The following is a 27725-nucleotide window of genomic DNA, read 5'->3' as shown; positions in this document are numbered from 1 at the left end:
GGAGGAGATGCTGCCATTTCTCCAGCCACCTCCGCGACCCCTCTGCCCCGCGGTGTCCCCAACACCTGAGCTCCCCGCCCCGCTCACACTCTTTCCCGTCTCACGCCCAGCCCCGCAGCTCCCTGAGGGCCTGTTGAGGAGATACCCCAACCCAGGGCTGCTTCGGGGGGCGAAGGGTGGCTGGACCCCGGGGACGGACAGGGCTCCCGCTGACCGACCCCCGGAGGACTGGGCGGGGGGGGCGCGGGTAGGAATCGCCACACAAGGACGCGCTCGTCCCGGCCCCGCTCGCCGCCGCCCCCGCCCCGCCGCAGCCCTTAGCAACAAGCCGCCGGCGCCGGCCTCCCCGGCGCGGCCGGGCGGGGGGCGGGCCCTTCCGGTTCATGTCGGAGCTGGGCTCGGCGCGGAGGAAGCCGGGCGGCCATCTTGGCTCGACGGGGAGCGGCGGAGGGGCGGGGGGCAGGCAGGGCAGAGTCAGGCGGGCAGCCAGCTTCTCCAGCCCGGCCGCGGCCCGCGGGGTGCCGGCCTTCTCGGAGCCTGGAGCGGGCGGGTAGGGGCGGGCCGGGATGCGAGCGGCGGCCCGGTGAAGCGGGGCCGCGGCGGGGGAAGGAGAGGGGAGCCCCCTCGGTAGCGGGCCTGCGCTAGCCGCCGTGCCCCGGCTGCGGCGGAGAGGGGCCGGCGAGAAGAGCCGGGTGCGCGGCACCCCACTGCCGCCTGCTCCCTGCCCGCCCTGCGCTTCCCTCCCGCTCGTGCCGCTCCCTTGCCGCTTCCCTTCCCTCGGCTCCATCCCTCCCCGCTTGATGAGGCGCCCCCTTCCCCGCTGCTGACCCCCGCGGACCCCGGCCTGGCTGTAGGATGAGCCCGGAGGACTCGGAGGGGGCGAGGCCGCTCTGCTCTCCCTGAGGGGATCTAGCTCGGGCGTGGGGCGCCGCCGGAGGGTGGGGGGCACCGACGTGACGCCGCCCCCCGCCAGCCACCTCGTCCTTCATGGTGGCTCCCTGCGACCACCATCTCGGAGCAGACGCGCAGCCCGGCCCGGGGGCCCGTGTGTGTGTGTGTTTGCGCCGCCGTCGCGGGCAGCGCGGCCGCCCGAGTGAAGGAAAATGTCCACTCGGACTCCATTGCCCACGGTGAACGAGCGCGATACCGAGAACGTGAGTACCGCCGGCCGCGGGGGGACCGGCCCCGCCGGCTCTGGGGGCGCCGGCCCGGGGCGCGGCCGGGGGGCATCGCCCTGCGGAGGGCTGTCATGAACCTCTCACCGCTTGTACTGTTCCCAAAGTACCGCTTTGTGTATTTAAAATGCATTATTTTTTAACTTCTCCACCGCGATGCTCGCCCATTTGGTAGTATTTGCGGGCATTTCTCCCCCAGACCCGCTCTCCCCTCGCTAACGCTTCATTCGTGTGTCTCTCGGTGGGGGGGATCGTGTTGGTTGTGTCGGTAAAGGGGAAGAGAAGGGGTCTGCGGTGGGGAGGGGGTTCCCGGGGAGTTGCTGTTTTCTAATGCACGAAGTTACCGCTAAAAGCAGCCGAATAAACCTCTGGTAAACAGATGGGAATAATTCAGCTTTAGTAGGGGTGGGCTAGGTGACCTAGATAATAGGCCTCTTCCATGCTTAATTTGCAGGGTTCTCGATGGTAATGACGCTGTTAGACTAGTCACCTGTTCAGATGACATTAAAAGGGTTTCTTTATTGGAATTATCTTCCAGACAAGGGAGCCTGTACTTCCTCTCCCCCACCCCACAACCCCCCCTCCCTTTTTTTTTCCTTAACAAAGCCAGGGTTTAGGAATTGACACTTTATTTACAAGATCGAGTCAAACACTGTATTAACAATCACACAGGTCGTATGCTAGAGGAAAAAGAAAGGGAAAAAAAAAAGTCCTACCACGTGAGCAGATAGCCACAAATGAAGCTCGTCAGGAGACTCCCTTTCTGCAGATAGGAACTGTATCCCTTTTAAGTTAAAACTGACTTGATCCTGGTGTATCCTGTCTGACCATTTTTCTGTATGGGCTCTGACATGTCTCCAAATGATAAACAGGAGGGAGTTGTCACTCACTGCAGCCTAAAAGCAGTCAATCAGTGAACTTTGTATTCAGTTTTCTGTAAAGGCTATCTGATATTCTTTAGAAGACAGATGCTAAGCTTGACAGAGGAGGCTTTTTTTTGTGTGTGTGTGAGGCTGCTCGTGTTTTGGACTGGCATAAAAAGTGGAAACTTTGGTTAAAGATCAGGAAAAACTGTTGGATTGTTCCAGACCATAAATAGTCCAAGAAAAGTGATGGTAACCCCATTGTTTAAAACAAGACCAGACAAAGCGTTAGAAAACATGCTGCATGGAACAATTACTGCATTACTAGGGATTTAGATTTTATTGACATAATAGGCACTTCTAACTTCTGTGATCTTTATTTGTTTTAGCACTAGATGCAACCTGCAGGCTAAGGGCTGTATTGAGCAAAAAGCCAAGTAAGCATATTTGGTTGTAAAATCTCAATGAGCTTCCTGCCTTGTGGAAGAAAATAATTAAAATACTATGCCGCCCTTCCTATGCCATGGGGAAAGTTGAAGTTGTAGCATACTCTACAAAATACTATACAAAGGTTATTTGGATAATTGTTTTAGTCTTTAAGCAAACCTGACTGAGGTTTTCAAGCTCCATGTATATGTGTGTAGGCCACTCAGTAAATCATTTTCTAAAATGTTCAGATCAGGTTCTCTAATTAATTAAAACTCTACTGTGGATAACTTAACAGTGGAAAGACCTAGTATGTGCTTGAGCAAATACATTATTCACAGGCTGTGTGTTCTGGCACTTGAAGTTAGATTTTTACATGTCTTCCACTTAAGGCACCTTGTTCTCACTTCAAAATATTGGTCTAACACTTCTCTTTAGTAATTTTCATAGTTTAACATAAATGAATTGTCCTGCTTGCAGATGAATTGCTTTAGGTTTAGATTAAGGCATATTTTTCAGCTGCTGTAATCTGGGCTGGTGACCACAGAAATACCTGTAGGTAGTGATATTGATAGGGAGTGATTAATCCAAGTACCCACCAAATCCATTGAACCAACCCCCCAGTACAACACTGTATCCCCCAAGAAGCTTTGTCTCTGATGGTCTGCCATCAGCTATCTAGAAATTCACTGAAAAACATTCTGTTCAGCCTTTCTTAAAACTAAATTTAAATCTGACATTTAGTTTTTCTGAATTACCCCTACAGCTGAGAATACCAGGTCTGGTTTTTAATAGCAAATGTGACAATTCTGATATTTCAACTAACTGTTCTTCTGTCTCAAAGCTGGGTGTGTTGTGTTGGCAGGTAAATTGAACCTGTGATTCTCTTTCACATAAGAGAAGTCTAATTAGTTAATATTCATAGGACTCTTTGAAGCTCGGGTGGGAAGAGGCTTAAGAGGTGGCAAGGTATCCAGACAGCCTTTGGGCCATGGTTATGGACCCCCTTACTGCCTTCTCTGTACTTGGAAGGTTACCACTGCTGACAAAGACTTGGCTGGTGTTGAATCGTGCTGATCATAGCTTATCCGTGCCTATACTTGCAGTTTTGAAAATGAAGTTAGCCTCCAGAATGACGGTGAGCGTAAATTATCATTGTCTGTGCTTGCAGTTAACCATGTTCAGTGGTTGGCAACTCCTGTTGAATAGACAAGGTCGAATTGTCAGTACTTGATTTTTTTTTTCTCTCTTTTTTTTTTTTTTTTTTTACCGCAGTGTATACTATTTCCTATAGAGACACTTCATGCATGTACTGCTGAAGTGGAAATACTGTCACAGTGACTTTCCCCAAAAGCCACTCACAGCTATCAAGCCTTTAGTGCCTTTGAGATGAAAGAATTTAGCTCCGAGTCACCTGGTTTTGAGAGGAAAGGCATCCTAGATGATCTGTGATCGTAGGAACTTCACACTTGGACAGTTGGAAGCTGGCTGCTGGCCTGCGATGATCTGGCTTCTCACCGCAAAGGTGGAGCAGCTCCTTGTTGGCCCTGTCTTGTGCAGCAGTGGCTGCCAGCTCCTTAGAGGACAGAAGGGAAGCCGAGGATCGTCTCTTTTCTGTCTTCTTCAAAATTAAGTCCTGCATGGGGGAGAAGAAGCAGCAGGGGCAGCAGAGACCCCCTTCATCCAAAACTGGGAGACAAGGTAGACACAGACAAAGGACCTGTAGGTGACAGAAGAATGAGTAAACTTGTTCTACTAGTGGCGAGGAGGAAGAGAGAGAAGATGAAAGAGGAAGGAGTGTGGAAACACAATGGGAAAGGAAGGTAGATGGTGGAAAACAAAAGATGAGACACACAGGAATGTGCATGTGGCAGGATGGAGGACAACTACTGACAAAGCAATAGGAGCAGAAGAAACAAGATTGCGGAGAGTAGGACAAATACCCATTAAAAAATAAGCAAAGAGTGGCAAGATGATAGAGAGCTGTAGATAGAAACAAGGAAATACAGGTAGTATGGAGGCCAGATATATATATATATATAAATATATATATATTTTTTTAAGAGTACAAGATAGTACTCTTAGACTAAACAGTTTTATTTGAACCTCTGTGTCTGTTGCACAGCTGTGTTCTTGGAGGGGAAAAAAAGGTGTTTTGAATGTGTTGGTACTGCAGGCCAATCTGAATTAAAAATTTAAGGAAGATGAGAAAAGCAAAACTAAAATATACTTTTATCTCCATGACTGTGCCTAATGTGAAAAAATTGCTATTGAAAAATGCCAGTGTGATGGCAGCTATGCTTGTGCAAGTCTATACAAAAGGATTCTGTACAGCAAAAGTATCTTATTTATTTATTTTTTTTTTTTTAAATTTAAAAAGGTTTAGTAAAGGCAGGGTTAGGTTCAAAAATTTAAGATACTGTGAAGGGTAGTGCAGTACCTCTTGATTTATTACCAATTAGCTAAGAAATGCATTAGAGCATTTGCAGACAATATGCAAGCTCGCATTATTCTATATATTATTTATCAGTCTTCTCCTATTACAAATAGATCTGTAATCAGAATGCTTTCTTTCATGGCATGAAATCCTGTTGTTTTTTCGTTGTGTTTTTTGTTTGTTTGTTTGTTTGGGTTTTTTTTTAAGGGGAGGGTGAGGACTGTGCCTATAACCAAGAGTTCTGGTAGATTTTCTTCTACAGAGGCTATCTACATTCTTCCATATTTTTCACCAGTTGTCATAAATGTTCTGGTTTTGATTAAATTAGGTGAAGGTGGCAAACCAACTAGAAATAAAATATGTTTTAGGAATTCATCTGGGATGTATTTTTTTAAGTCCAAATTTTCACAGAGCAGGAAGATTCTTTTTTGTGTATTTCTTAACTGCATGAGATGCCTGATACGTCCCATACTGTGTTTGTACTCAGAAAAAAACAACCTGATGAGGTTGTGTGGCATTGCGAGTCAGCCACCAGCTGTGAGTATTTTCGCATTTTGAGGTGAGTGGTTTTGTTCTTCAGCTCTGCTAAGCAGCCTGGGCTGTGTTGTTTCATCGTTTGGTGTCCCCGTTGGTGTGAAGCGACAGGGGGCTACTGGGGGCATCAGCCTGGGATGCCTCTTCCCACCTGTGGTTTGTGCTAGCACTGATTACCATGGGGCGGTACGACAGGTCTGCTCAGTCCTCTGATCGGACTGAAATGAACCCCTAAGAAAAGTGGGTTTATCCCCATTCTTTGTGGCTGCAAACACTGACTCAGAGGAGAGGATGGGAATGTCCAGTTGAGGTGGGGAAGGCTGGAAATGCTTCTTAACTATTTTTGCTTTGGTTTGATTGAAGCCAGTCACAGCACAGCTCCCTAGGGCTGAGATAACTTGAGCTGTGCCACAACTGCAAATGGAGATCTAGAATTGCAGTGGTGCACCTTTTGAAAGTTGTGTTGTTCTGCTCCTGGAAACAAATGTCTTTTTTTCTTTTTCTACCTTATTTCAGTAACTCAGAAAAACTGTGCTACTGGACCTTACTCCAGAAGTTGTTGAAAGATCAGACTTAGTTCATGGATTGTATTAGCACCACTGAATGTGACTTAAATTGTGGCCTTAGAAGTAGCAGTCTGAAAGACAGGACACAACTACAGAAATTATTGAAAGAAAATAAAAGGAAATACAGGGTTTAGTACACTAAACTTCATAGGCTTCTTCCTATGCTTCCTCACCCACTCACCTAATATCCTTACCTGCTCGATTCTCCATTTTAATTCTAGTCAAAAGTCGTGTTCGTGTTGATGTAAGACGACAGTTCCTGTTGACTATGCGTCTCAGGTGACTCAAGCCAAAGGAATTTGTAGAGTGGAGGCATTTGTGTCTCCAGATCTCCATTTCATATGATATATAAGTAGCATGTGTCTGCAACTTCCTCTTCTCAGTCAAGTAACGCTGCCTCATGGGTGTCAGCCAGGTCAAAAATGGAGGTCGCTTTTTTTTTTAGGCTCATGGCATATCAGGGTTGGCTCAGCTTGGTGTGGAGATAATCATCAGGCCCTAAAAATCTTTAGAATGTAGGATGAATACATGCTTTCTGCTCTTAAAACATAAACCTGAAAGGTACTGAGTACACACATGATAACGCTTCAGTCTCCTGGATGAAACCCTTGGGTTGAGAAGAGTCCTTGGCCCATAAAGCAGCAAGTTGTTGAGCTCTGTGTATATATGCATACATATAAACAAAAATTAACTTTCAAATAAATTTTTTCCTGCAGGGTTAAAGCCTAAACAGAGTTTTCTATCTGCAAGCTCAATGTGGTCTTTGAAAACCAACTGTGAGGTTGTCTTTTTTTTTTTTTTTTTTTTTGTTTAGCATGTAATTACTGACAGTGATGATTCTGGAAACAACTTAGTTGGCAGTATTGTTGATGAAGAATAGAATATGGTTGGCTCTTCAGCTGTTATTCCCCAGGCTGATGTCAATAAATATCCATTTTAATCAGCAGCAAAGAAACTTTGGCTGGAAAGATATGATGAATGTCAGATCTTGATAATGTGAAGCAACAAAAGAGCTCTTTAAAAGCTTTTCTAACTGGCACCAGACTTATCTTTTTGATTATATAAGCAGGATTTCTTCACTGTTGTGTTGTTCAGTGCTAATCATGGAATTACAGATCTACTCTCATACTCTGTACGGAGTGTGAACTGAGTGATGTCAAATACACTGGCGGAGGCCATAGTGGTTATATGGGGGAAACCAGACCCCGTACGCCTGCGAAGGGGAGCGTCCTTCCTTTGCTGCAGGCTGTCAGTGCTTCGCTTTCGGCGCTCGGATCCTCAGGGCTATGCTGCAGGTGTCACTTGCTCTTCCCATCGCTGGTCTGTGGCCAGAACTGTGAACGTGCAACTTTTGCTTTACGTAGCGATGCTCCTGCTGCCCTGTGAAAGGCATGTCAGTCCATACGTCTCCATCAGGCTGCTCAGTGGAGGGGTTGCATTGCTGTGCTCAGTTGGAGCTATAGCTGCCTTTTCCTATTACTGCTGGTTTTTGGGTTTGGGGGTTTTTTGTTTGTTTTTCTTTTTTTTTTTTTTCTTTATTTTGCTCTCCCCTGCTGAGGTTAGGGAGAATTAGGAATGTGCGTCAAGAGGTATAGCCTGTGTGTGCTAAAGACTGTATTTACTCTTCAGGTTCTCCCTTTAAACTGGTTGTTTGACAAATACGACCTAATTAAACTAGCCACTGATTTTCATGAAGTGTCATACCAGTTGAATGAGTACTACAGCAGGCTGAGAACTGCACAGTGAATTCTTTACCTTTTGACAACGAAAGCATCCAAATTAGCATTTTCTCCTTTACCAGCTATAATGTATTTCTAGAAGGTCTGTTTGTCTCTCGTGCCGAGTTCCGACCCTCTCAGTTGTTTCACTGGATCACAGCATCCATAGGGTAGGGCTGTAGCACGCTTCAGTGACTAGATCTGCCTTCATGGATTGATAACTGTAGTGCCATGTTGGATAACATTTTGCTTTGTAGGACTGCGTTTAAAGTTTCATGAGATGGAAGCCATAGCTATTCACCAATAAGACTGATTATGTAGCAAGCTAGTCTGAAAACTGCCTTTTAGTTGTATGTGCTGGAACAAAAAAGTTGGTTATGCCAACATTGGCATGGACATATTGGGTCTGACCAAATCCACCTTGCTCCCTGTGCTGGTTTGTGCCCTGGTCAGGGGTAGGTGGGAGCTAAAATCAGGACAAGTACAGGACATCTTCACCTGATATCTTCCTATTTTATAATATAGGAAAATAATGTGGTATTTTATAATACATGATGACTTAAGGATTCCCAGGGTAGTAACTGGTATATAGACAATTGTGGTTGAGTGTTTGCTGTGACACCTCTTGGTGGTTGCCAGAAATGTCTGTGTTTTGACTTTCCAGTAGAATTCCTTCGTCAGCAGTTGCAGGATGTCCTGCTGTGCTGTTCCGGGGATATATCTGCACAATAAGACACTACCTCTGTGAACATCCTTAGGGCTAACCTTTTTTTCTCTTACACTGAGTCGTATTTAAAGATGTTAGTGATAAATGGGAAATAAAATATGACACATTGTTAGAAAGGGCTGCAGTGAAATTTGTATTCAGGTTTCATGTAAAGTATGTTTGTGTTTTAAACAATTATGTGTTTCTTGGTAAGTTTTTCTATAAATAAGAGTGCTGGTGGGGAGTGTGCAGCCAGAAATTACCATGTATTTATATGTTGCATGCCCAGGGTAGGGTAATGAAGTCTCCCAAATGTTCATTGTGTCCTGGAATGTTTAGATTAACGTTGCAAGGGATAGGCTTTAAGTACAATTTTTTCTTATTATGATTAAAAATGCTGAATTGGATTAGGCTCTTACTGTTGTTACTGATGTGACAGCTTTCCAAGAAAGTTTATAATATCACCTTGTATTTCATACAAAGATGAGGGAAAAGCTAAGGTAATAAGTGTTTCTAGAGACTTTCATAAGATTACATTTTACTAGTTCATTTTATTGACAGGAAGGTAGTTTTCACTATTGTATAAAATAAATGCTTAAAAAAAAAGTTGATAACTGTTTGTCCTCCCTGTTTTAGAAAGAAAGCTTCCTACTTACTGTAAATAAACATGGATTTTTACAGGTCTTGGGCATTCTGATTTCTTAATGCTTTTCAGCTCTTTGAATGGATATCAGATTCTGTCTCTTCCAGGTTTTTCTCAGCTGTGGGCACCTTCTTAAGCAGTGTAAGAACTTTGACACTAGTCATCCTCTGCACTGTGTGTTTCTAATGCTCTGAATGTTAAGATATCTCTAGCCATACAGATACTCAATAAAGCTGACATTACCCCAGGAATTTCAGTTACTGGCACCTTCATATTTCATTTGCTTTTTACTTTCTTTTCTTTTCTTTTTCTTTCTCTTCATGCTAATCATTATCTGGCTATGAAAGGATGTCGGCTCATCATTGGGGGAAGGCTTTTGCGAAAAGGTGGGTTTTGCATTGTGTTCCAAATATAGTTGGTCTTAGGCTCAGTCCCTCCCTCACAGTGAAGTCTCACAAATGGAGTTGTTTTACTCCATTTCCTTCTGGGTTGAGTAATACAAGGGTGGGGCTGGGGGGAGGAAGAGAATATATATTTTTAATGAGACAGGTTGTCTTGTTGGCTTGAAAATTGATAGGTTTTTAGGGAACTCTTCTATTAAGTGAAAAACAAGAAAAACAAACAACAAAACAAAACCAACAACAACAGCAGAACATATAAAACCCAAACAAACCAAACAAAAACCAGGCCAAACAAACACACAAAAAAAGTGGGGAAAAAAATCTACCCACCACAACAAAAAAAAACCTGAAACCTTTAAAGTATTTAAATGATTTTGAAATGAACCTGATGCATGGCAAGATACATAATAAAGTGCTTTCTTGTCATGAGTGGATTTCAGGTAACTTTTCTTTTAAAAGTGATGTGGCTGGTCTGAAGCTGCACAAAACATCCAGTCTCCTGGCTTCAGTTCCCTATCTGCTGTATAATGGTCTTTCTTTGGGTTTTTTGTGATTCTCTCAGCCGTGGTGAGTGTCATGAACAAGTGATACCCTTACACAGAACGCACCTCCAGGTGATACAGCTCACCTAGTACAGTGTATGGAGACTTACTACAAATAAACACATGCTTGACTTAAATTTTTCCTTTTTAAGACAACCCCACTTTCTTATTGAAGCCATGTAAATGTGCACCTGTGAAAGAAACCTGAAATTGAACAGAATCTTTGGAGGTCAGGGGTTTTGAGAGTCTTCTTGGGAAAAGACAAATGACCTGCACCTCCATTTGGAGCAGAGGGTGTGATTGCTATGTTTCTGGGCTGAGATTGGAGCTGTTCGTCTGTGGTGATGGTTTTGTTGCATGAAAGTAGCTGCTGAGGCAACTACCCTGGGAAGTAGCTGAGTACAACCAAATGCTATATATGCCAATGCATGACTTGAACTTTTCCTGGACCATCTCTATTTTTGCTTTTTGCCTACACCATTTGGCTTCCCATCTGCCTGTCATGGCTTCTTGAACATGGTTTGGGTGGGAGAAACACTTTTACTCAGTTTTGAGTTTATGCCTTTTGGTACTACATGCTGCCAAGCCCTCTTCTTCCTTCATTTCCGTAAGCAAAAGAAAATCCATGTTGAAACTGGGAAGCTGTTTTCTGCAGTTTTTAGAAAGCTTGTGTTCTGTTCAATATAATAATCTTGTATTTGACAGAGAAAGGACTTGCTGATAGACTTACTTTGTGAAGGGAAATGAAATCCAAATTAGATATGGTTACAAATGGACAGATTTCTACACAGCGAAACACAGCTATGAGCAAGTAATTGGGAGAGAACTGAACTGCTTAGGAAGACACAACTTGATATTCAAAACCACAGCTGAAAAAGGTTGTGTTCTTGAAAAGAAATAATCTGGGTTAAGGTGGAAATGCAAACCTCCATGCAAGGAGATTGTGTTAAATTTACCAACACTAGTCTGAATAAGTTCACAGCTGTTAATTCCTCCCCTTAACTGCAAAGCTAGAAAGCATAAAAAAGCCCTGATGGGACACAAGAAGTCATTCCTCAACAGGGGACAGTGAAGCTCACAAGATATATTAACTGGGACAGTTTAATTTGTGGAATAGAGTTTGTTAGCATAACAGAATATTTACTTTACCTAATATTGTTTAAATAAAATAAGATATGAGTAAGAACAGTTCTGAATAAACTGTACACAGGTTCTCTGGTTTGGGAATACGTGGTACCTGATGCCCACGTCTCAACTGCCTCATAAGCCAGCTCAAGTCTAACATGGTTTATTAGCTCAAGCACAAGGCAGCACAGATCCAGGTACTCTGTTTTAAGAGTCAGCTGTGTGATTCAAAAGTGACCACCTTGTTGACTCTGTCTGCTGGAGAGCGAATGAGAATAAGCTCTGGTTGGAGCTAAGTGGGCTCTTGCTGAAGGCAGCTTGTGTCCCTGTGCCACATGCCCAGGTGTGGAAGGGCTGTCAGCTGAAGAGTTCTATGCACTTCTTTTTCCCAGGTACGTTATCAGTTCAGTGTAGCGCAGTGTAAGTAGCACAGCTGTATTTCCCAGATGCTGTACTTGAAGTAAAAGTGAACCTTCCCCTAATATATCCAGGACATATCCTTGTGGCCCTGTACAGAACACAAAATCATAGGATCATAGAACAGTTTGGATTGGAAGGGACCTTCAAAGGTCATCTAGTCCAACCCCCCTGCCATGAGCAGGGACGTCTCCAGCCAGATCAGGTTGCTCAGAGCCCTGTCCAGCCTGGCCTGGGATGTCTCCAGGGATGGGGCATCTGCCACATCTATCGGCAACCTGGGACAGTGTTTCACCACCCTCATTGTAAAAAATTTCTCTCTCACGTCTAGCCTGAATATATCCTGTCTTTTAGTTTAAAGCCGTGACCCCTTGTCCTATCGCAACATGCCCTGCTAAAAAGTTTGTCCCCATCTTTCTTACAGGCCCCTTTTGGTTACTGAAAGGCCGCAATAAGGTCTCCCCAGCTCTTTTACAGGCTGAACAACCCCAACTCTCAGCCTGTCCTCACATCAGAGCTCTTCCAGCCCTCTGATAATTTTTGTGACTCCTCTGGCCCCCCTCCATCAGGTCCATGTCTGTCCTGTGCTGAGGGCTCCAGAGCTGGACACAGGACTCCAGGTGGGGTCTCAGCAGAGCAGAGGGGCAGAATCAGCTCCCTTGACCTGCTGGCCACGCTCCTTTTCATGCAGCCCAAGATACAGTTGGCCTTCTGGGCTGCCAGCACACATTGCTGGCTCTTGTCCAATATTTCACCCACCAGTATCCCCAAGTCCCAGTTCCTGATTGCTGGGGGTAGCAATGTAGGAGGATGTTAGTGTCTAGCATCAGCAGTTTTTGCTTTATTTTCTTGCTAATCTGAATAACTTGATCCTTGAAGGTACCAAAGAAGTTGACAGAGAAGTTCTCTGCATTATGTGTTGCAAGGTTTGTTGCAAGTCAAAGTTTAGGGGAGTATAGAGGATAGGCCTTGCTGTGTCGGTATGTACAGGGGTAAATAAGGTAACCTGAACAACCAGCACCAGCCTGGCATTAAGGGCATGCAAAACAGGGACATTGTTGAGACAGGATTTCACTTTAGTGGTTTCTTCAGCTAGGTGCTGGTCTTGTTCTTCACCTGCTTGGGAATTATTGATTGATAAACACCCAGTTGTTACAGGTCTGGATATATTATTGAGAAAAATTGTTATAAAGCATTTAATTTTTACTGGATCTTGTTATGGGTGTGCTTCTTGTTCCTTTGCCAGTTTTTAGTGGTCTGGAAGAGATATGTACTACTGCTCCTGAAAACTAGGATAAAGATTGCTGGTGTATTTAATAGGGCAGGATGGGCTAGTCCTTGGGAACACGTAATAAGCGGCATATAAGGAACCTCTGTATTTCACTTCAACCAGATGTGAGATCATACATGTAAGGAACTAGGAATGAAAGTCATCATGTGTGGTAAAGGTATGGGAAGCTCTAAGTGTTAAAAACTGTTAGGGTCAGTGTTGGAAATGTAGGAGAGGGTTCTGAAAGACCCGCAAGAAATGTTTTCTGTATTATTCTTACAGCAACCTTTTTAGGGAGATAGATAGATATAGAGATTTATATAACCTATTAAAGGGAAGGGGTAATGTGATCATAGTACTTAAATACCTATATGGGAAGTACAAATCTGGTAACAATGCAGTAACCAGGGAATAAGGAGAAGCTAAAGCCAGATTGATACTAAAATATGATATGTACCACAGTGTGTTTGTTTTTAATAGTAACTATCGAAACATTTTTCCAAGAATTGCCATAGACTTTTATAAGTAGCATTTCTTAAATGAAATTAATGTCTTTTTAAAAATAATTTGATCACAGCTGTTGCACTTAAATTATAAAACAAGGAACTTAAGATGCCAGAGTATATGGTCACAAAGTTATATCAGGTTATTAAATAGAGTGTGAAACTTGCCAAGTGCCATGCAAACATGGATTTGTTCATTTATGCATGTACCATGGTTGTTAACTCTTGAGTTACAATCTCACATCCTTATGCTACAGTGATTTTTCAGACCAAGTGTTGCTGTATACTGGAATTTTCATTGTCCCTGTTGGGTTTCAGCAAGAGTAGTAGTAGAAAAGCAAGATCTGGGATTTCTGGGCTGGCTGTAAACTTAGCTTGTCATCTTCTGTGTAGCTGAACTTTTATTTGGTGCACACTTGCAGACTACTGAGCATTTCTGACTAATACTTGAATTTGTGAAGTTGGCGTGTAGACCTCAGCTGTGAGTTGAGAACTAAGGGACAGGAGGGGACCTGCTCGTTCTTAAACAGGCTCTCTATTGCGAAATGAGAAAACGCTTCACTGTTATCTTAACCATTTGATCTAATGAATATTGGCTATTATAGGTATGGTATATACCCATTGATTTTTACAGTTAAGAGGCGTTTGAGGAAACTGAGTGAAAGGAATTTAACAGATTGCAGACAGTGTCTCAGGTCTCTGTAGCTGGTGCTCAGCATATTGAATATCTGAGGTTTCAATACAATTAGATGAGGTTTCTTCCCTTGTTCTCCAGACCATCCTGGGTATTTTCAGTCGTGAGATTTTGGAACAGGAGTCTAGTACAAGAGAAAAAAGCCCTTTTATTATTTAATCAGTAGTACTAAACTATCCAATAAGGGTGAACATTTAACTGTGTGTGCTTTTGGAAAAGCATTCTTCATGTCTCTTTTCCGAAGGCTTTCCTGCTCTGGTTAGGCGTAGTAATGCAAATGAGAGAAAATATGGAACCTCCCTGTTCCATAACTGATTTGACAGTCCACTTAAGTTACTTAAAAATGCTGAACTATTGCTGCAATTCAGGTGATGTTCTACTTGGTCTTTACCAGGTGATGAAATGGATATTATGAATTGGGAACCTCTTTATTGTCCCCAGCAGAGCAAAGTTTGGTGTGAATCTGAAGTTTGAGTTGGGTCCTTTGAAGGTTTCTTCAAAGGAGTTGCTAAGAGTTTTGAATGTTGCATGCTTCTCATCAGTTATGTGTTTTGTCTTGATTTCCTGGCCTTATCTCTATGTTTTTATTGCAGCACACGTCCCATGGAGATGGACGGCAGGAAGTTTCCTCTCGAACTGGGCGCTCCGGAGCTCGCTGCAGGAACTCTATAGCCTCCTGCGCAGATGAGCAGCCGCACATTGGAAATTACAGACTCCTTAAAACGATTGGAAAGGGGAATTTTGCAAAAGTAAAACTGGCAAGGCACATCCTAACTGGCAGAGAGGTAAAGTGGTATGGCTGTAAACAGTTGTGAATTGCAGTAGGTGTGAAGGTTCTCTTAGGATAGTATCATGTAAGACTGTGAACATTTAGCACATTTTTACTAGAGATGTTGCCACTGATGGAGAAAAAAAATAGAAATGGAAAACTGTATTTTTTTAGTAGTGATTACAAAACAATTTCTCTTGAAAATGGTCTCTTAAATTTGTGGTTTTGACAAGTCCCTGTCCAGCTGAATTGTGTTCGTTTTTTACTAGAATTCTGTGCTAAATCCTCCATTCCCAAAAAAGGTCTCAATAGGTAGCAATTAAACAAGCTTGCTGGAAAGACTGCCTCTTGATGTCTGCACCATGCAGGGCTGTATTGGAGGGGAAGCCAACGATGAGAAACGATATAAATATATCTTCTTGATTATGGTCTGAGTAGCCCAAATGTGGTATTTTCTTGCCAAAGTGATATATCTCCCAGGAGTTCTGGTGTCTGCAGTGCTGGGCAGCCTCAGGAAGACTCTCCAGTTTGTTCAGAGCTGGTTTGTGTCTCTGCTGCTCAGTGTTGTGTGGTAGAGAAAACCTTTCTCTTCTCTCTCTTCTCAGTTCCATAATTAGTTCTTGCATGCCATTGCAGTGCAATTAATAACTTGCACTTCATGGTGGTTCTGATTTGGTGAGCTATAGTCCTGTTTGCTTGTTACAAGAGGGTGTTTCTTGGTGCTGTTTTATTAATAGCAACTCTACATACTGAAAAAGGGAGAAACACCTTGTTGACCTTTTCTTGCCAAACCTGTCTAATGGAGTAAATGTTTGCTGATACTGGCAAGGACTTCTAAAGAAAGCTATGTGGCTGACTGCAGCGCTTTACGGGAATGTTTTTTTCTGAGCTAATACAGAGTTCAGTAGCAGTAGGAGGAAGAGTGGGGTCATCATTTTGCAAAAGTTTTTGGGAGGGATTTATTTTTTTTTTAAGCTGACAGTTGTGGTGATCAGCAGTTGTCTTCTGGTGTTGAAATCAGTGCTCGTTTGTAGACAAAGTTTTTAATTAATTGCTTTCCACTTAAGTTCACTCCTCTTCTTACTGATAATTAACACAGGAAAGCCAAATACTTGGTTAGTATTTCTTTGCTATTGTTCTAGGAGTTGGAGATATAAATTGTATCACACATTGCTTTGCAAAAATTGGGGTTTATTTTCTCTTACTTGCATGTAACTGTTGACCTCTCATTCATTATTTTTGTTGGAAATTCCAACAAATAAAGTGACAGTGTAAAATCTTTGGCCAAATTTGGAAAGATTTAAGTACTAGGTTTCTTTAAGTCTCATGGAATAGATGTAATTCAGTCAGTTCAGAGAATAAATGCTTTCCAGGGTGTGACCATTAGTCCTGGTTACCTAGAATAAGTGGCCTTCCTTTAAAGGGAGCAATTAAGCTAGTTTTATAGGAATATCTTGAACGTTTTTTAGATTTTTTTTTTTCCCTTGTAAGAGAGATAATTAAAAGTTTCTCTTCTTGCCAGGTGAACTGTACAGCATTAATAATAATTATGAATTTTAGATGTGTATGACCAGAATGGTTCACAATATTCTGGATAACAGTTTCCCCAGTGTCATTCATTTACCCTTGGCCTTACAGAAGTCTTCATCTGATCAGGCTTTAGATTGTGCTAACCTTTTTTGTGGCTGTCACATTGATGTATTTTGGTTGTGATCAGCAACAGCACCTTGTACTTCGTTGAATTGCGCTTTCTTTGCTAACTCACCTCCAAGGTTGTTTATATCAGTTTTCATTGTATTTGGTGGTGCCTCTTAACTCCTTCAGCAGACTTAATCATTATGGCTTGACTTCTCATGCCAAGGCCACTGATACAGATATTAAACAAGATCGTTCCCAAGTCCTGTCCTTGAAAAACTCTTACTCATTTATTTCCAACCTGGTATCTCTTCAGCTGTTTTTTTTAATTAAAAAAGCTCTGTGCACATTTCGGCTTATCTAGTTCTGTAATTTCCATGCATCCTCCTAGATGAGGCTTTACAGTAGTCGAGATAGTCATATATTGTGTGTTTCCATCAGCACAATTAACTGTAGGAAAATATGTTGCATTTAACCCTTTTGTCTGTTTCCCTATTTTTTCTCTGAAAGTTTCGAGTCAATAATTTTATGGTAAGTGGCTCTGCTAGGTGGGAAAAAAAAGTCTGACAATTTCTAAACCTGTGTTGCTGTTTTATTCTTGATAGATATTAGAAATCTCTGCTACAATAATGCCTTTTTTTTCTTTTGCCTTTAAACCTGCCACTTTTAAGAATTCCACGATAGTGTTCTCAGTCTGGCCTCAGCCACTCATCTTCCTGAATGTGGGATTTCCTGCTTTACACACTCATTCCTGCTGGCTGTCCTGTCTTTGTTCCTCTTCTTTTTTCCATCTTGTGTACCAAAACCGAAAATAAAACACTTGGATTTGGGAGACGTGCTTAAGTGAGTTTTCATCTCTACTGTATCCTTGCTGTATTTGAAACCTACTTATTTTGTCTTTGTTATCTGTGTGGCTGTTCTTAATGTCCTTGTAAGTGTCCAGTTCAATTTCACTTTTATGAGAATTCCTTCTTTATATCTCTGTGCTGATTAGCTTCTAAATCATGCAGCAGATCAGCACTTTTCTGTCGCTTCTTGGTAGGAGGGTGTGTTTGTTCAAGCATTCTTCTGGGGTAGCTGCTCATCTCCTTACATCTGGAGCCCTTCCCCATGAATTTTCCTGTTGCCTGAGATACAGCTTTCATCTCTCCAGCTGGACTAAGTTCCAGTACTCTTTTTCATTTCCATCTTTTGTGTGTCTGCAGGGTGTATGATGAGAGCCCAGCCTCACGTTACAGAAAGGGAGAAATGTTTGGCCTATTAGGGGGTGATCAGAACACCAACCTAACTTGAGAGGGTTGAATTATCCTGCCGAGAAGCACATGGCCTTCTGCTGATGGCAGAGGTCTGGAGGGAGGGTCAGCTCCACTGCAATGGAGCTGGAGTTTGGAAACACACTCTTTCCAGATCCTCTGTCTAGGAGAGTTTTATTTGTAGTCTGTCTGCCCTTTTGAAACTGAGAATCTTCATTGTAAATCTGCTTTGGTTAATTCTTTGACTTTAAGCCATGTGTTTTCTGTTGTGGCTTATCAAAGGTGATTTCCTCTGACAAGTTTTCCATACTTGCCAAAATTGATCTAAAAGATAGAACTACCTTTTGCTGTTACCAAAGTGGTTGAAATCACAGCCAAAAATATATGGATCCTTCTGTTTGTTAAAGGCATGTGCTCAGTTAATAGCAAGAAAGTTGTAGTTTCCTACTGAGACAGGATTCTTTCAGGATTCAAGTCTGACTCCGAGCAATCTATTGTCATCTTCCTTCTGTTCTTCTCTTGGAAAAAGTGAAATTTAAGAGGGAGAAAACATTCTGAATGGTGGCGATTTGGCCAGTTTGCTCAGTGTCTCAACTTTGTTCTGATTGCTTTAACTCTGTAATTTGGGCCATGTAGGAGGAATATTTTAGGTCATGTTATTGTGGATGATGAAAGCAAAGTTAATTTTAATTCTACTAATAATCTCACACAGAATATCATGGCTGATGCAGCAGTGTCACAGTGTATGTGGACTTGCATTCTTCCAGCCTTGGCCATAGCACACGATGCTTGAAATCATTCCAGATTCACTTTGTGTAGAGAGCAAAGTTTCTGCTTTGGAAGGCAATTTGTTGCTTTAGTAACTGTGCTTAGTGAAACGGAGAATTTTCTTTCTCAGGCTCATCAGAACTATTCTTGAGGGCAGGCTCCCTTTGCCTGGGATTTGGAGACCTTATCAAGGCACCTGAAATTGTTCCCTATTCTGATGATGGGTTCAAGCTCTCAGTCAGTGTTAACACAGTGTTCTCTCGGTGTTCAAGTGGATAGGAATTCTCTAAATTCATCTCGCCTTTAAGGCTATAATTAGTGCCCTGAACAGGCCTATGAGTCTGCCTTTCAGAAAACTGAGGTGTGTACCTTCCCTGGACCTTCAGGGCTGGATTTGTTTGCCAGTGTCTGAGACCTCTCTGATCATTTGGCCCCGATGCACCGTGAGAGAGGTCAGCTGTGTTTTGCAGAAACCACATAACTTAAGACTTTGTGGATTGAAACAAGTTTACATCTTTCAAAGATTCACCTGAACGGTAGAACTCAGAACAACTTTTTCTGAGTGGAATGCACTTACCAAGCCAACAGCCATCTTCTGTGGCATGGGTAGTCTTGGGACACTGGGTGGCTTTCAGATAACATTATCTGCTGTTGAAAAGGGCAGCGGCCACTCTACATCCAGCATGGATTTGTAAGAGATTACAAGAAGTGAATAACTTCGTTACCTACATTACAGCAGTAGGTAAAAAGGTAGAGATAAAAATCTTGGTTTCGTACACAGCAGCTGATATAAAAATACCTATTGCTTAATGCGTTAGTTTGTATTTTTGAAGCTATTTCTCAAGGTTTTGTAATGGAATTTTGCCTCAGGAAATAGTGATCTTTAATTTCAGTAGCATACCTTAGGAAAAAAACACTCCCTGAAGCAAAAACATTCTTAGATGGCTTCTTGGTGACATCTCATCGTATCTTGCATCTAGGAAGGCTCAAAATAAGTCTTGAATCTCAGTTTCAGAAAACACCTTATCCATCATATAGTTCTGTGATTCACCCAGGTGCTGAACACTGCGTTCCCCTCTTACCCTCTCCATCATGATGATCTATCCATGTGTTTTTGCACTTGAATGTAGGGATATAAATTTACTTTGATGTAAGATATTCTTTATTCCATATGTTGCCAACCCCAAGTTAATGAGATGACAAAGACAGCACGGAGCGATGCAGGGAAATGGGAGCTGTGGCCTGGGAAGGAGCAGCATCAACTGTTTGAGCCAAAAATTCCAGGGAAATTGAAAGCCCTTGCTGTGCACCAGTGAGGTATTATAATCAGCTGAGTTGCAGCATCTTGTCTCTTTGAGAGGCACCATCTCCTTGGCTTCTGTAGTTTTTTCTGGCATGTTTAGTCTCTAATTTAGAAAGGAAAAATACGAATTGTCACATAATACTAGAAAGATTCCCATATCCTCTTCTAACTCGTCCTGTGTCTAAACTGCATTGTACTGGAGCTCATAACTGTTGCCTGTTCATTGCCTCCAATCTTCAGGTTGGGACTAGTTGCCATAGTACTGAATTTCTATTTTGCTTATTTTGTGAAATTTTTACATTGTTCTTTAATATTTCTGTGCAGTACTTAGCAAAAAGATGAGAACCAGTAAAGGAATGAACTTGCCAAAATTGTTTTACTACAGTCAATGGGTTTTTGTTAATGCACAAGTAATTTTTCTTTTCATATCCATCAGGGAGCAAATAATTGATTGAAATATTCCATGAATTTCCAAAGCTGAACTTAGTCCTTATAAAATCTGCATAGAATTACTTTCAGTTTGCTCTGAAATCTCTACTTTTAGAAGCATCTTCACAAACTGTCAGTGCCCAGTCAGTACTGTGTAATCCGTTGTGTAATTACACTGTGTAAATACTCTCTGTAGGCACATTGTTCTCTATCGGGGCCCCGTCTGGTGTTGGAGCTTCCACTGTAATAAGTGCGATGGTCTTAATGTCAATCAAAAGACTAAGTGAGCTTCTCTCATCTTAATACGCTTAAAATACTAGGGTTATTTCCGCTCTCCCATTTAGTTGGTTGCAGTAGAAGTAAGTTAAATTTCAGAGGTTAATTCCAAATGTTTTTAGTTTAAATACGAGTACATAATTTTCTGGAGAAGCTTGAGTGGGTTTTGTGTAGTTTTCATGTTTTCCATTTCTGTTGCTGGATTTGACCATCTTGTAATAATGCTGCATTGTCCAGGTGGAAAATACTGATTATGAACTCTTCCTTTAGGTTGCCATAAAAATAATTGACAAAACACAGCTGAACCCAACTAGTCTACAAAAGGTAGGTTTTTACATTTAATCTTTCAACTTGACTATAACTTGTTTCATTTCCCCACCTCCTTCCATTAACCCTGGGTGCCTGTGCTGGAGAATCTGGAGCATTGCACCTTGTGCACATCTGATTACTGTATTTACTGATTAGTTTTGTAACACATATTGTTGACAACCGTGCAGTTGTTCAAGATGAACTTGCACAGAGCTCTAAACTGAGAAAACAGTGGTATCAGCCACTTCCTTTGTCTCCCGAGCATGACTAACTCTGTAGAGACGACCTTCTTGGTGTGGTGTCACACCCTGTGTCTCCTTCATGCTGGTCACTTTATTAAACTTATAAGTACAAAGCTTATATTCTATCTCTTAAACTGACCTTGAAAACACTGCCTCTGAACTGGAGGCCGGGCAGTGTCTATGCCTTTCACATAGTTCACAGCAGCAAAGGTGCTGCAGTTTTATGGGACAAATTGGAGCGTGGCTATTCTGGTTTCCTCCCTCTAGCCTCAAATGTTTAATGTGCTGTTACAGTTGTATCGCCTTATCTATTTTAGTAAGTAGTGATAAATCCTACTCTTTCATCAAGCCAGTCTGCTTTGGAGTGCCTGCAGGAAGTACATTTAAATGTCACTTTTACCTGGGACTTTTCTAACTCTGTCCTTTTAAGTGCTGCAAAGGCTTTTTATTTACTTTTGAGTACTTTGATTTAAAAAGCTCCTTGCATATTTCTGTTTGAACGAGAGAATACCCAGAACTTACCTGCAAACAAAATGAAATGGCATAACCAGAGTAAACGGGAGAATATACACATTTGGATTTTATACAAATACTAAAAGGATCATGTGACTAGATGTTTTTATCAAAATTAATGGTGCAAAAGTAAACTGGAAAAATACACAAGTTCTTACATTATACAGTTTGGTCGAGAGGCAAAGAATAACCTATGGAAGAAAGTCTGTTTTCTGAGCAGGAAACTGACTGGGTAAAAGTAGGTGATGTGGTTCCAGTAGTCTCAGAATTCTTTTCAGCTTAATCCATTAAGTTATTGGTAATTTCTGGGTAAGCAGGGAGGAAATTAAATACAGATTAGGTAATATGATGGATTAGATAAAGTTGATTGGTGTGGCAGATCTGTGTGACTTGGGATACCTGAAAAAATTGTTAAGTGCTTGAAAGACTTAAAAAGAAACAAAAGCTGCATGATATGAAGAGGAGGGGTCAGGGCATGGGAAAAATGGTCAGAGAAAAGTAGAGAGGCTGTGTTTTCAGACAAAAATGTAAAATCTTAATCCTTCATGCGGCGTTGTCTTGAGATTGGACCGTAACGCTAGCTTGAGCTCATGTTCCAGGAACAAAGCAAACCTTCTGTACAACTCACAGGTGTTCACTTGGCAAAGCCACAAGCTGGAAGTTTGCTGCTTGGCCCTTCGGTTCCTGGGTTTCAGCCTGCTTAGTGTCCACTTGTGCCTCCACCTCCGTTGTAATGTTTTTATTTATAAAATTAGATTAGATTGGAAAGTGTGATTTGTAAATTGGTCTTGTCTACCACTGAGTTTCTTAAATGGGAGTCTGGAAGAATAGTACAAAAGAAAAGGGTAGAAATGAGATCAGATTTGGGGAGTGCGACTGCTAATGTGCTCTCTCGAAGCTCATTTGTTACATGAGCACAGAAAAGATTTTCATGAGGTATGTCAGTGTTCTTAATTCAAAAACTGAAAGTAGTTTTCTTAAAATTAAATGCCTGCTTGTCATAGTAAGCAGAGTGAATGCACAATGCAATACTTACCAATATTGCACAATCAAGGTTTTGGTTGGTTTTAGGTGTTTTTGTAAACCGTTGCCCCTTTTCCCCCAGCACAGTCAGCAGTGCCACAGCCTCAGTGCATCTGAAGCCCCTGCAACCTGTAGATGCAGGGGACACTAAGATGGAAATGCTTCAGATCTTGCACTTCTGGAGAGACCTATAAAATATTTGAGGTCTGGTGCGGCGGGAAGGACCGTGCTGGGAAGAGGGTGTGGTGTATGGTGTCTGAGCTGCGGCAGAGCCATGTAGCCTGCTCGTCCTTAGGTGGGGAAAACAAATGGTGATTAAAGGCTGCTGGTTCTGATTTCTTTGTATTACGTCATCCACACTGATACTTCAGCCAGCAGGGCTAGGCCACGGTACTCGGCACTGGTGAGGCCCCACCTGGAATCCTGTGTTCAATTTTGGGCCCCTCATCATAAGGAAGACTTGGAGGTGCTGGAGAGAGTTCAGAGAAGGGCAGCAAAGCTGGTGAGGGGCCTGGAGCACGTGTCAGGTGGGGAGCAGCTGAGGGAACCGGGGCTGTTCAGCCTGGAGAAAAGGAGGCTGAGGGGAGACCATATCGCTGTCTGCAACTACCTGAAAGGAGGTTGGAGCATGGAGGGTGTTGGTCTCTTCTCCCAAGTAGCAAGTGCTAGGACAAGAGGAAATGGCCTCAAGTTGTGCCAGGGGAGGTTCAGTTTGGATATTAGAAAAAAATTCTTCACAGAAAGGGTTGTCAGGCACTGGAACAGGCTGCCCAGGGAAGTGGTGCAGTCACCATCCCTGGAGGTGTTTAAAAGGCGTTTAGACGAGGTTCTTAGGGACATGGTTTAGTGCTAGAGTTAGGTTATGGTTGGACTCGATGATCCTGAGGGTTTCCTCCAAATGAAATGATTCTATGATTCTAGCTGCCAGAAAGAAGTTAACCTCGCTAAGGCCTTGCTTTGCTTCCCACAGCAGTAATTCTTGGTCTGCCCCCGCAGCGAGCTCCGGGCAGCTGCACTCCCCACAGCTCCACGTGGAACGGTCGGGTTTCTCCGCCGCTGAGGAAGCCTGTGGTAGCCACACGCAGGGACTCTTAGCTGTTGGTTTAGAACCTAATTACTACTCTGCTGCTCCTTCTTAGCAAAAAGGAAACTGTAAGCGGTGCTTCCCTGCTTTGAAAGAAAAGGGAGTTCTTAGAGCTTTTTTCCCATGCCGGTGGTGTTAGTCATGATCACTGCTTTCCGCAAAAGTACTTGTGTACCCCATTCCAGTGAGTATCGGTCTCACTGGAAACAAGTTCTGATGCTACAGTAGTTCACTTCCTCCTAAACAACAACAACGTTTGTTTTTCTCTTTTGAATTAGCAATGCTGTTATATGCAAGTTTTTTTTTACCGAGCCCACGTAATAGCATTAAATCATTTCTCATTTCCTTTTTTAGAACTTGGCTCCTCAGCCAAATATTTTTGTTCGTTGTGTGCAGATGTTTTGCCACTTGTTTTGGCCGTTTTTTTGTTAAAGCTTTTTAGAGTTCTTAAACATCAATTTTAACGCGGACCGTGTTTCTGACCATAGGTCAATCAGTACTTTAAAAACTGGAAGAAAGGGCTGAGAATTTCAAATTCCCAGGCTTTTCTGTTTATAAAAAGTGTTTTTTCTGTTTTCAAGTTGCGGTTTGTTTGAGGCAAACTTGTATTGTATAAAAGCTTCCTGCTTGAGGCTCCTAATCATATGTAGGGCATGTTTCAGTGAGCACTTACCAGGAGCACCCTAATACGCAGGTCAAGCTTGAGCTGAGTTGGGACAAGATCTTGGGAAAAGCCCCCGCTTTGTGGGGAAGGAGGCCAGGATATGTTAATGCTCCATGTCTGGCAAGTGCACTGACTTGCTTTTTAGCAAACTTTTTTTTATTATTATTATTATTTTTATTATTTTTGAAATAATTAGTTACAGAAACTTTTGCAGTAGCTAATGGAGGAACACATTCTGTCTTTCGCTGTGTTCAGAGAGAGCTGGCTTAAAAGATGGGTCCTTCTTTCCCCTCACTCCCTTGTTGTTTCGGATGTGTCAGCATATTAAAGTTCAAGTAAAACTGATTCAAGATTATTACTCAGTATGTGTCTGTGCTCCATTGCTGGTTTGTTGGTTTTTTTCTCACTCAGTTTGTTGGCCAGCAGCATTAATTAAATGTAATTCTTTCCCAGTATCTAACGTGGCTTACAGTCAAAGGACCAAGACCACAACAAAGCTGAAAGCCATTTGTTTGGCAGACTAAGGATGTTTGTCTTTGCCTAGAAACATTTATAGAGCTCCTGTTGACGGAAAGTGAGCTATTCAACAAGTTGGGAGTAGTTTTTAATCTCGGTATTAGAAATTAAACTGATAAGCACTGTTTTCAGTTGTTTGTCTGCCCTTATGATCTCATAATGACAATGAAGTTCCTAAAGCTAGGAAAATTATTTTCTGGATTGAGAACCTTCACACTGCATCTTCTGATGTTACACCTTCTTCTGCGTTCCTGTGGCAGAGAACCTCACATGTATGGGCTTTTATCGTACCTGGCTGTTTGCAGTGAATGTTACTGCATGATTTTAATTACTGCTTCATTTGCTAGAAGTTGAGGCACGTAATATTTTGGAGGAGTAAAATCTGGGAAAACCGTGTGGAAGTTATATGATGTTTTGCATTTTATTTCTTTGTCAGAAATAGACAATAACACATAATACAGTGTCAAGTATTCGCATATGTCCCCCTGGAAGTTGCCATCTGTGTCAAAACTCTACACATAACATTTAAACTGACTAAGGGAGCACAGTCTGAAGTGCATTTATCTAACAAACATTCTAATGAAGAATTTGGTGGTGGCTGTATTCTGTTCTCAAGTATTTTCATTTTTAATTTCCTCTGAGACAAAAATAGTCTCTTTTTAAAAAGTTTGTTTCTAGTCACCCACTTTAACAAATGGCTCATATGTAGAAGCTACATTTTGACATGCTTCATTGGGGTTAGTAATGCAGACTAGTTGTCTTGTGGACCAATGTTATATTTAGGGCAGCCCAAAATGTAGTATAAGCCTGACTTTATCACATTAGACCATCAAAAACTGGAGGAAGCAGCTTGCTCTAGCCAAGTCAGCATACTTTATTAAAAGAAAAAAACAGAGTATAAATATATTCATTTACATTATAATATTGTGAATTTTGGCCTCTTTTTTACTGTCTTAATCTATATTGCTCTTGGTTGACTGTTCTTGTTCGATGGCACCAATGGTGACTCCCTATATTCCCATACTTAATCCTATGAAGATATCTTTTGTTTTTTTAGGTGGGTGAGGTGATGATAGACTAACAGCTGAATAACAGCCAAGGTCTTTTATCTGTGCAGCAGTGGAGCTGCCCTTGGTGAGAGTCTGACCCAACAGGCTTTATTTGAGTATTGGGGGTGGAAGATGCCAACAATCAATTGAGAGCAAATTAAGCAAACTGTCTTCAAAACTTTAAAGCTGAGCAGAGGCTTTCAGTTGTATAAACCATGATTCAAAGTATTAGTGGAGTATTCAGAATATACTACACAGCAGTTCAGCTGACCTGAATGAAAAATAAGAAAAAAATGACTATAGATTCAACTGCTTTGAAATTTCTGATGATCAGAGAGAGCTGGTAAAGTAGTCTACTTTGTCTAATTATATATGAAAAAGCTCCAGAAATAACATCTTTTTTTTGTTTGTGTTTTGGTTTGGTTTTTTTAAAGACAATTTACTTACCCCTCAGCGGGGCAGGGAAGAAAACATGCATCTTTAGTTTTTGAAACTCTATTTTGCATGGCCAAAAAATGACTTGATCGGTCAATCCTGATTGCATTTAGGCAGCTTGTCATCTAGCGAAGTGTCAGGCACACAGACCCGGATGATGATGACAAGATAATTAAAAGTATTTGTGTGTTCAGGCAGTGTGCCATTCACAGCCATGGCTGTAGCATGGGGCAAAAGGTCTGTTGGGCAGTGCAATGGGGATTGCTCCCCAAATCCTACCCTTTGACGGAACATCAGAAAGCAGAGAATGGTTAGAACAACTGGTTTCCAGATTATGTTCCCCTTCCCCCTGCTTATTTATTTAAATCTCAACCCCCACATTTTATTTTACTAAAAGACACAAATGCACAAGGATTTTATTTTGTTGATTTGGTTGTTTTCTGTTTGTTTCCCGTGTCTCACTTTTTTTTTCTGCTTTTATTGAGTAAGTACACCTACAGATTTTTGAGTCATTAGCCATACATGTAGCCATGCTAAATGTTTTCACTTTATCTGAAATCTGACCTGAGGCAAATCTTGCAGCAGCACTTTTTGCTTCCTTGCTGTTAATAACAATGCTGGTATCTCTTATTTGCTTTCGTTCTGTTTCAGTCTCTTCATGTTAAGATCAATATGATCTGCTAGGTTACTGGTATTCCTGTAGAAGTTGGCGTTAGATTTATAACAAAACCTCTTAAATGCTCCCACGGTTTGAAGCACGCTGTTAGAAAATAATCAGGGCTTAAGAGCATAAACCCTCTGGAGTCTGGGGCTGGCATGGGGGGAGCTGCGGAAGGAGAACAGCTACACGCTTGACTGCCATATAGCGAACTGCTGAAAAAGAGAATTATTTGGGTTTTGCAAACACAATAGTATTTGCACTTCAGGCTTTTCGTAGTTATTTTTTATCTTGGGTCTTTTCTGGGAGCAGAAGTGAGATTACTTTTACTTCATCTGCTTTAATGACTTTCATTAAAAGCAATGTTTTATTACAGTACCAACAGCCATGGCATTTTTGGTATTACACTTACAGGTTTATGTGCATCTTTTAATCGTCTTTTGCAGAAGAGGGTTTTCAGAGGTGAAAATAATTAACAGCTGATAGTTGACAGACTTTTTTGTTTGTGCTTTGTTGAATGCTGTTCCCATATTGTGGTCCAGTTGCTGAAGGACGAAGTTTACTCTGTATGACAGGCAAAGTTGAGCTCTTTGGAAATAACTACTCAAGCAAGACCCTCATCACATGGGTATTGGTGTCGTGGGAGGGTTTGGAACAAGTTCCTTACAATCAGCGTGTGGTTTCTGGATGCGGCACCATTCGTGTTACCCTGCAGCTTGAAGTAGGCACTTGTGCTTCCTCACCACCCATCCTGCCAAAGCAGATGTGCTGGGGTGGGC

The 27725-nt window shown here is 42.1% G+C and overlaps 1 protein-coding gene across 18 annotated transcripts in view; it reads left to right on the top strand.

Annotated features, from left to right (window-relative positions):
• The first annotated feature begins 698 nt into the window (after window positions 1–698).
• The window catches only part of MARK3 (microtubule affinity regulating kinase 3), a 64475-nt gene continuing 37448 nt past the window's right edge, over window positions 699–27725 (top strand). For 11 of the 18 annotated variants that reach the window (XM_065063401.1, XM_065063398.1, XM_065063396.1 and 8 more), the window contains exons 1-4: window positions 860–1154; window positions 9416–9454; window positions 14614–14805; window positions 20724–20777. In XM_065063401.1, the coding sequence (XP_064919473.1) occupies window positions 1104–1154; window positions 9416–9454; window positions 14614–14805; window positions 20724–20777 (336 nt within the window). In that variant the 5' untranslated portion in view covers window positions 860–1103. Of the gene's footprint in view, window positions 1155–9415; window positions 9455–14613; window positions 14806–20723; window positions 20778–27725 lie in introns of all 18 variants that reach the window. The other 7 variants (XM_065063399.1, XM_065063395.1, XM_065063397.1 and 4 more) reach the window with 2 other exon arrangements.

The sequence above is a fragment of the Columba livia genome, chromosome 5, assembly GCF_036013475.1.
Source record: "Columba livia isolate bColLiv1 breed racing homer chromosome 5, bColLiv1.pat.W.v2, whole genome shotgun sequence".
Classification (NCBI taxonomy): domain Eukaryota; kingdom Metazoa; phylum Chordata; class Aves; order Columbiformes; family Columbidae; genus Columba; species Columba livia.
The sequence above is the reverse complement of the archived record's forward strand: the minus strand, read 5'-3'. Positions and strand labels throughout refer to the sequence as shown.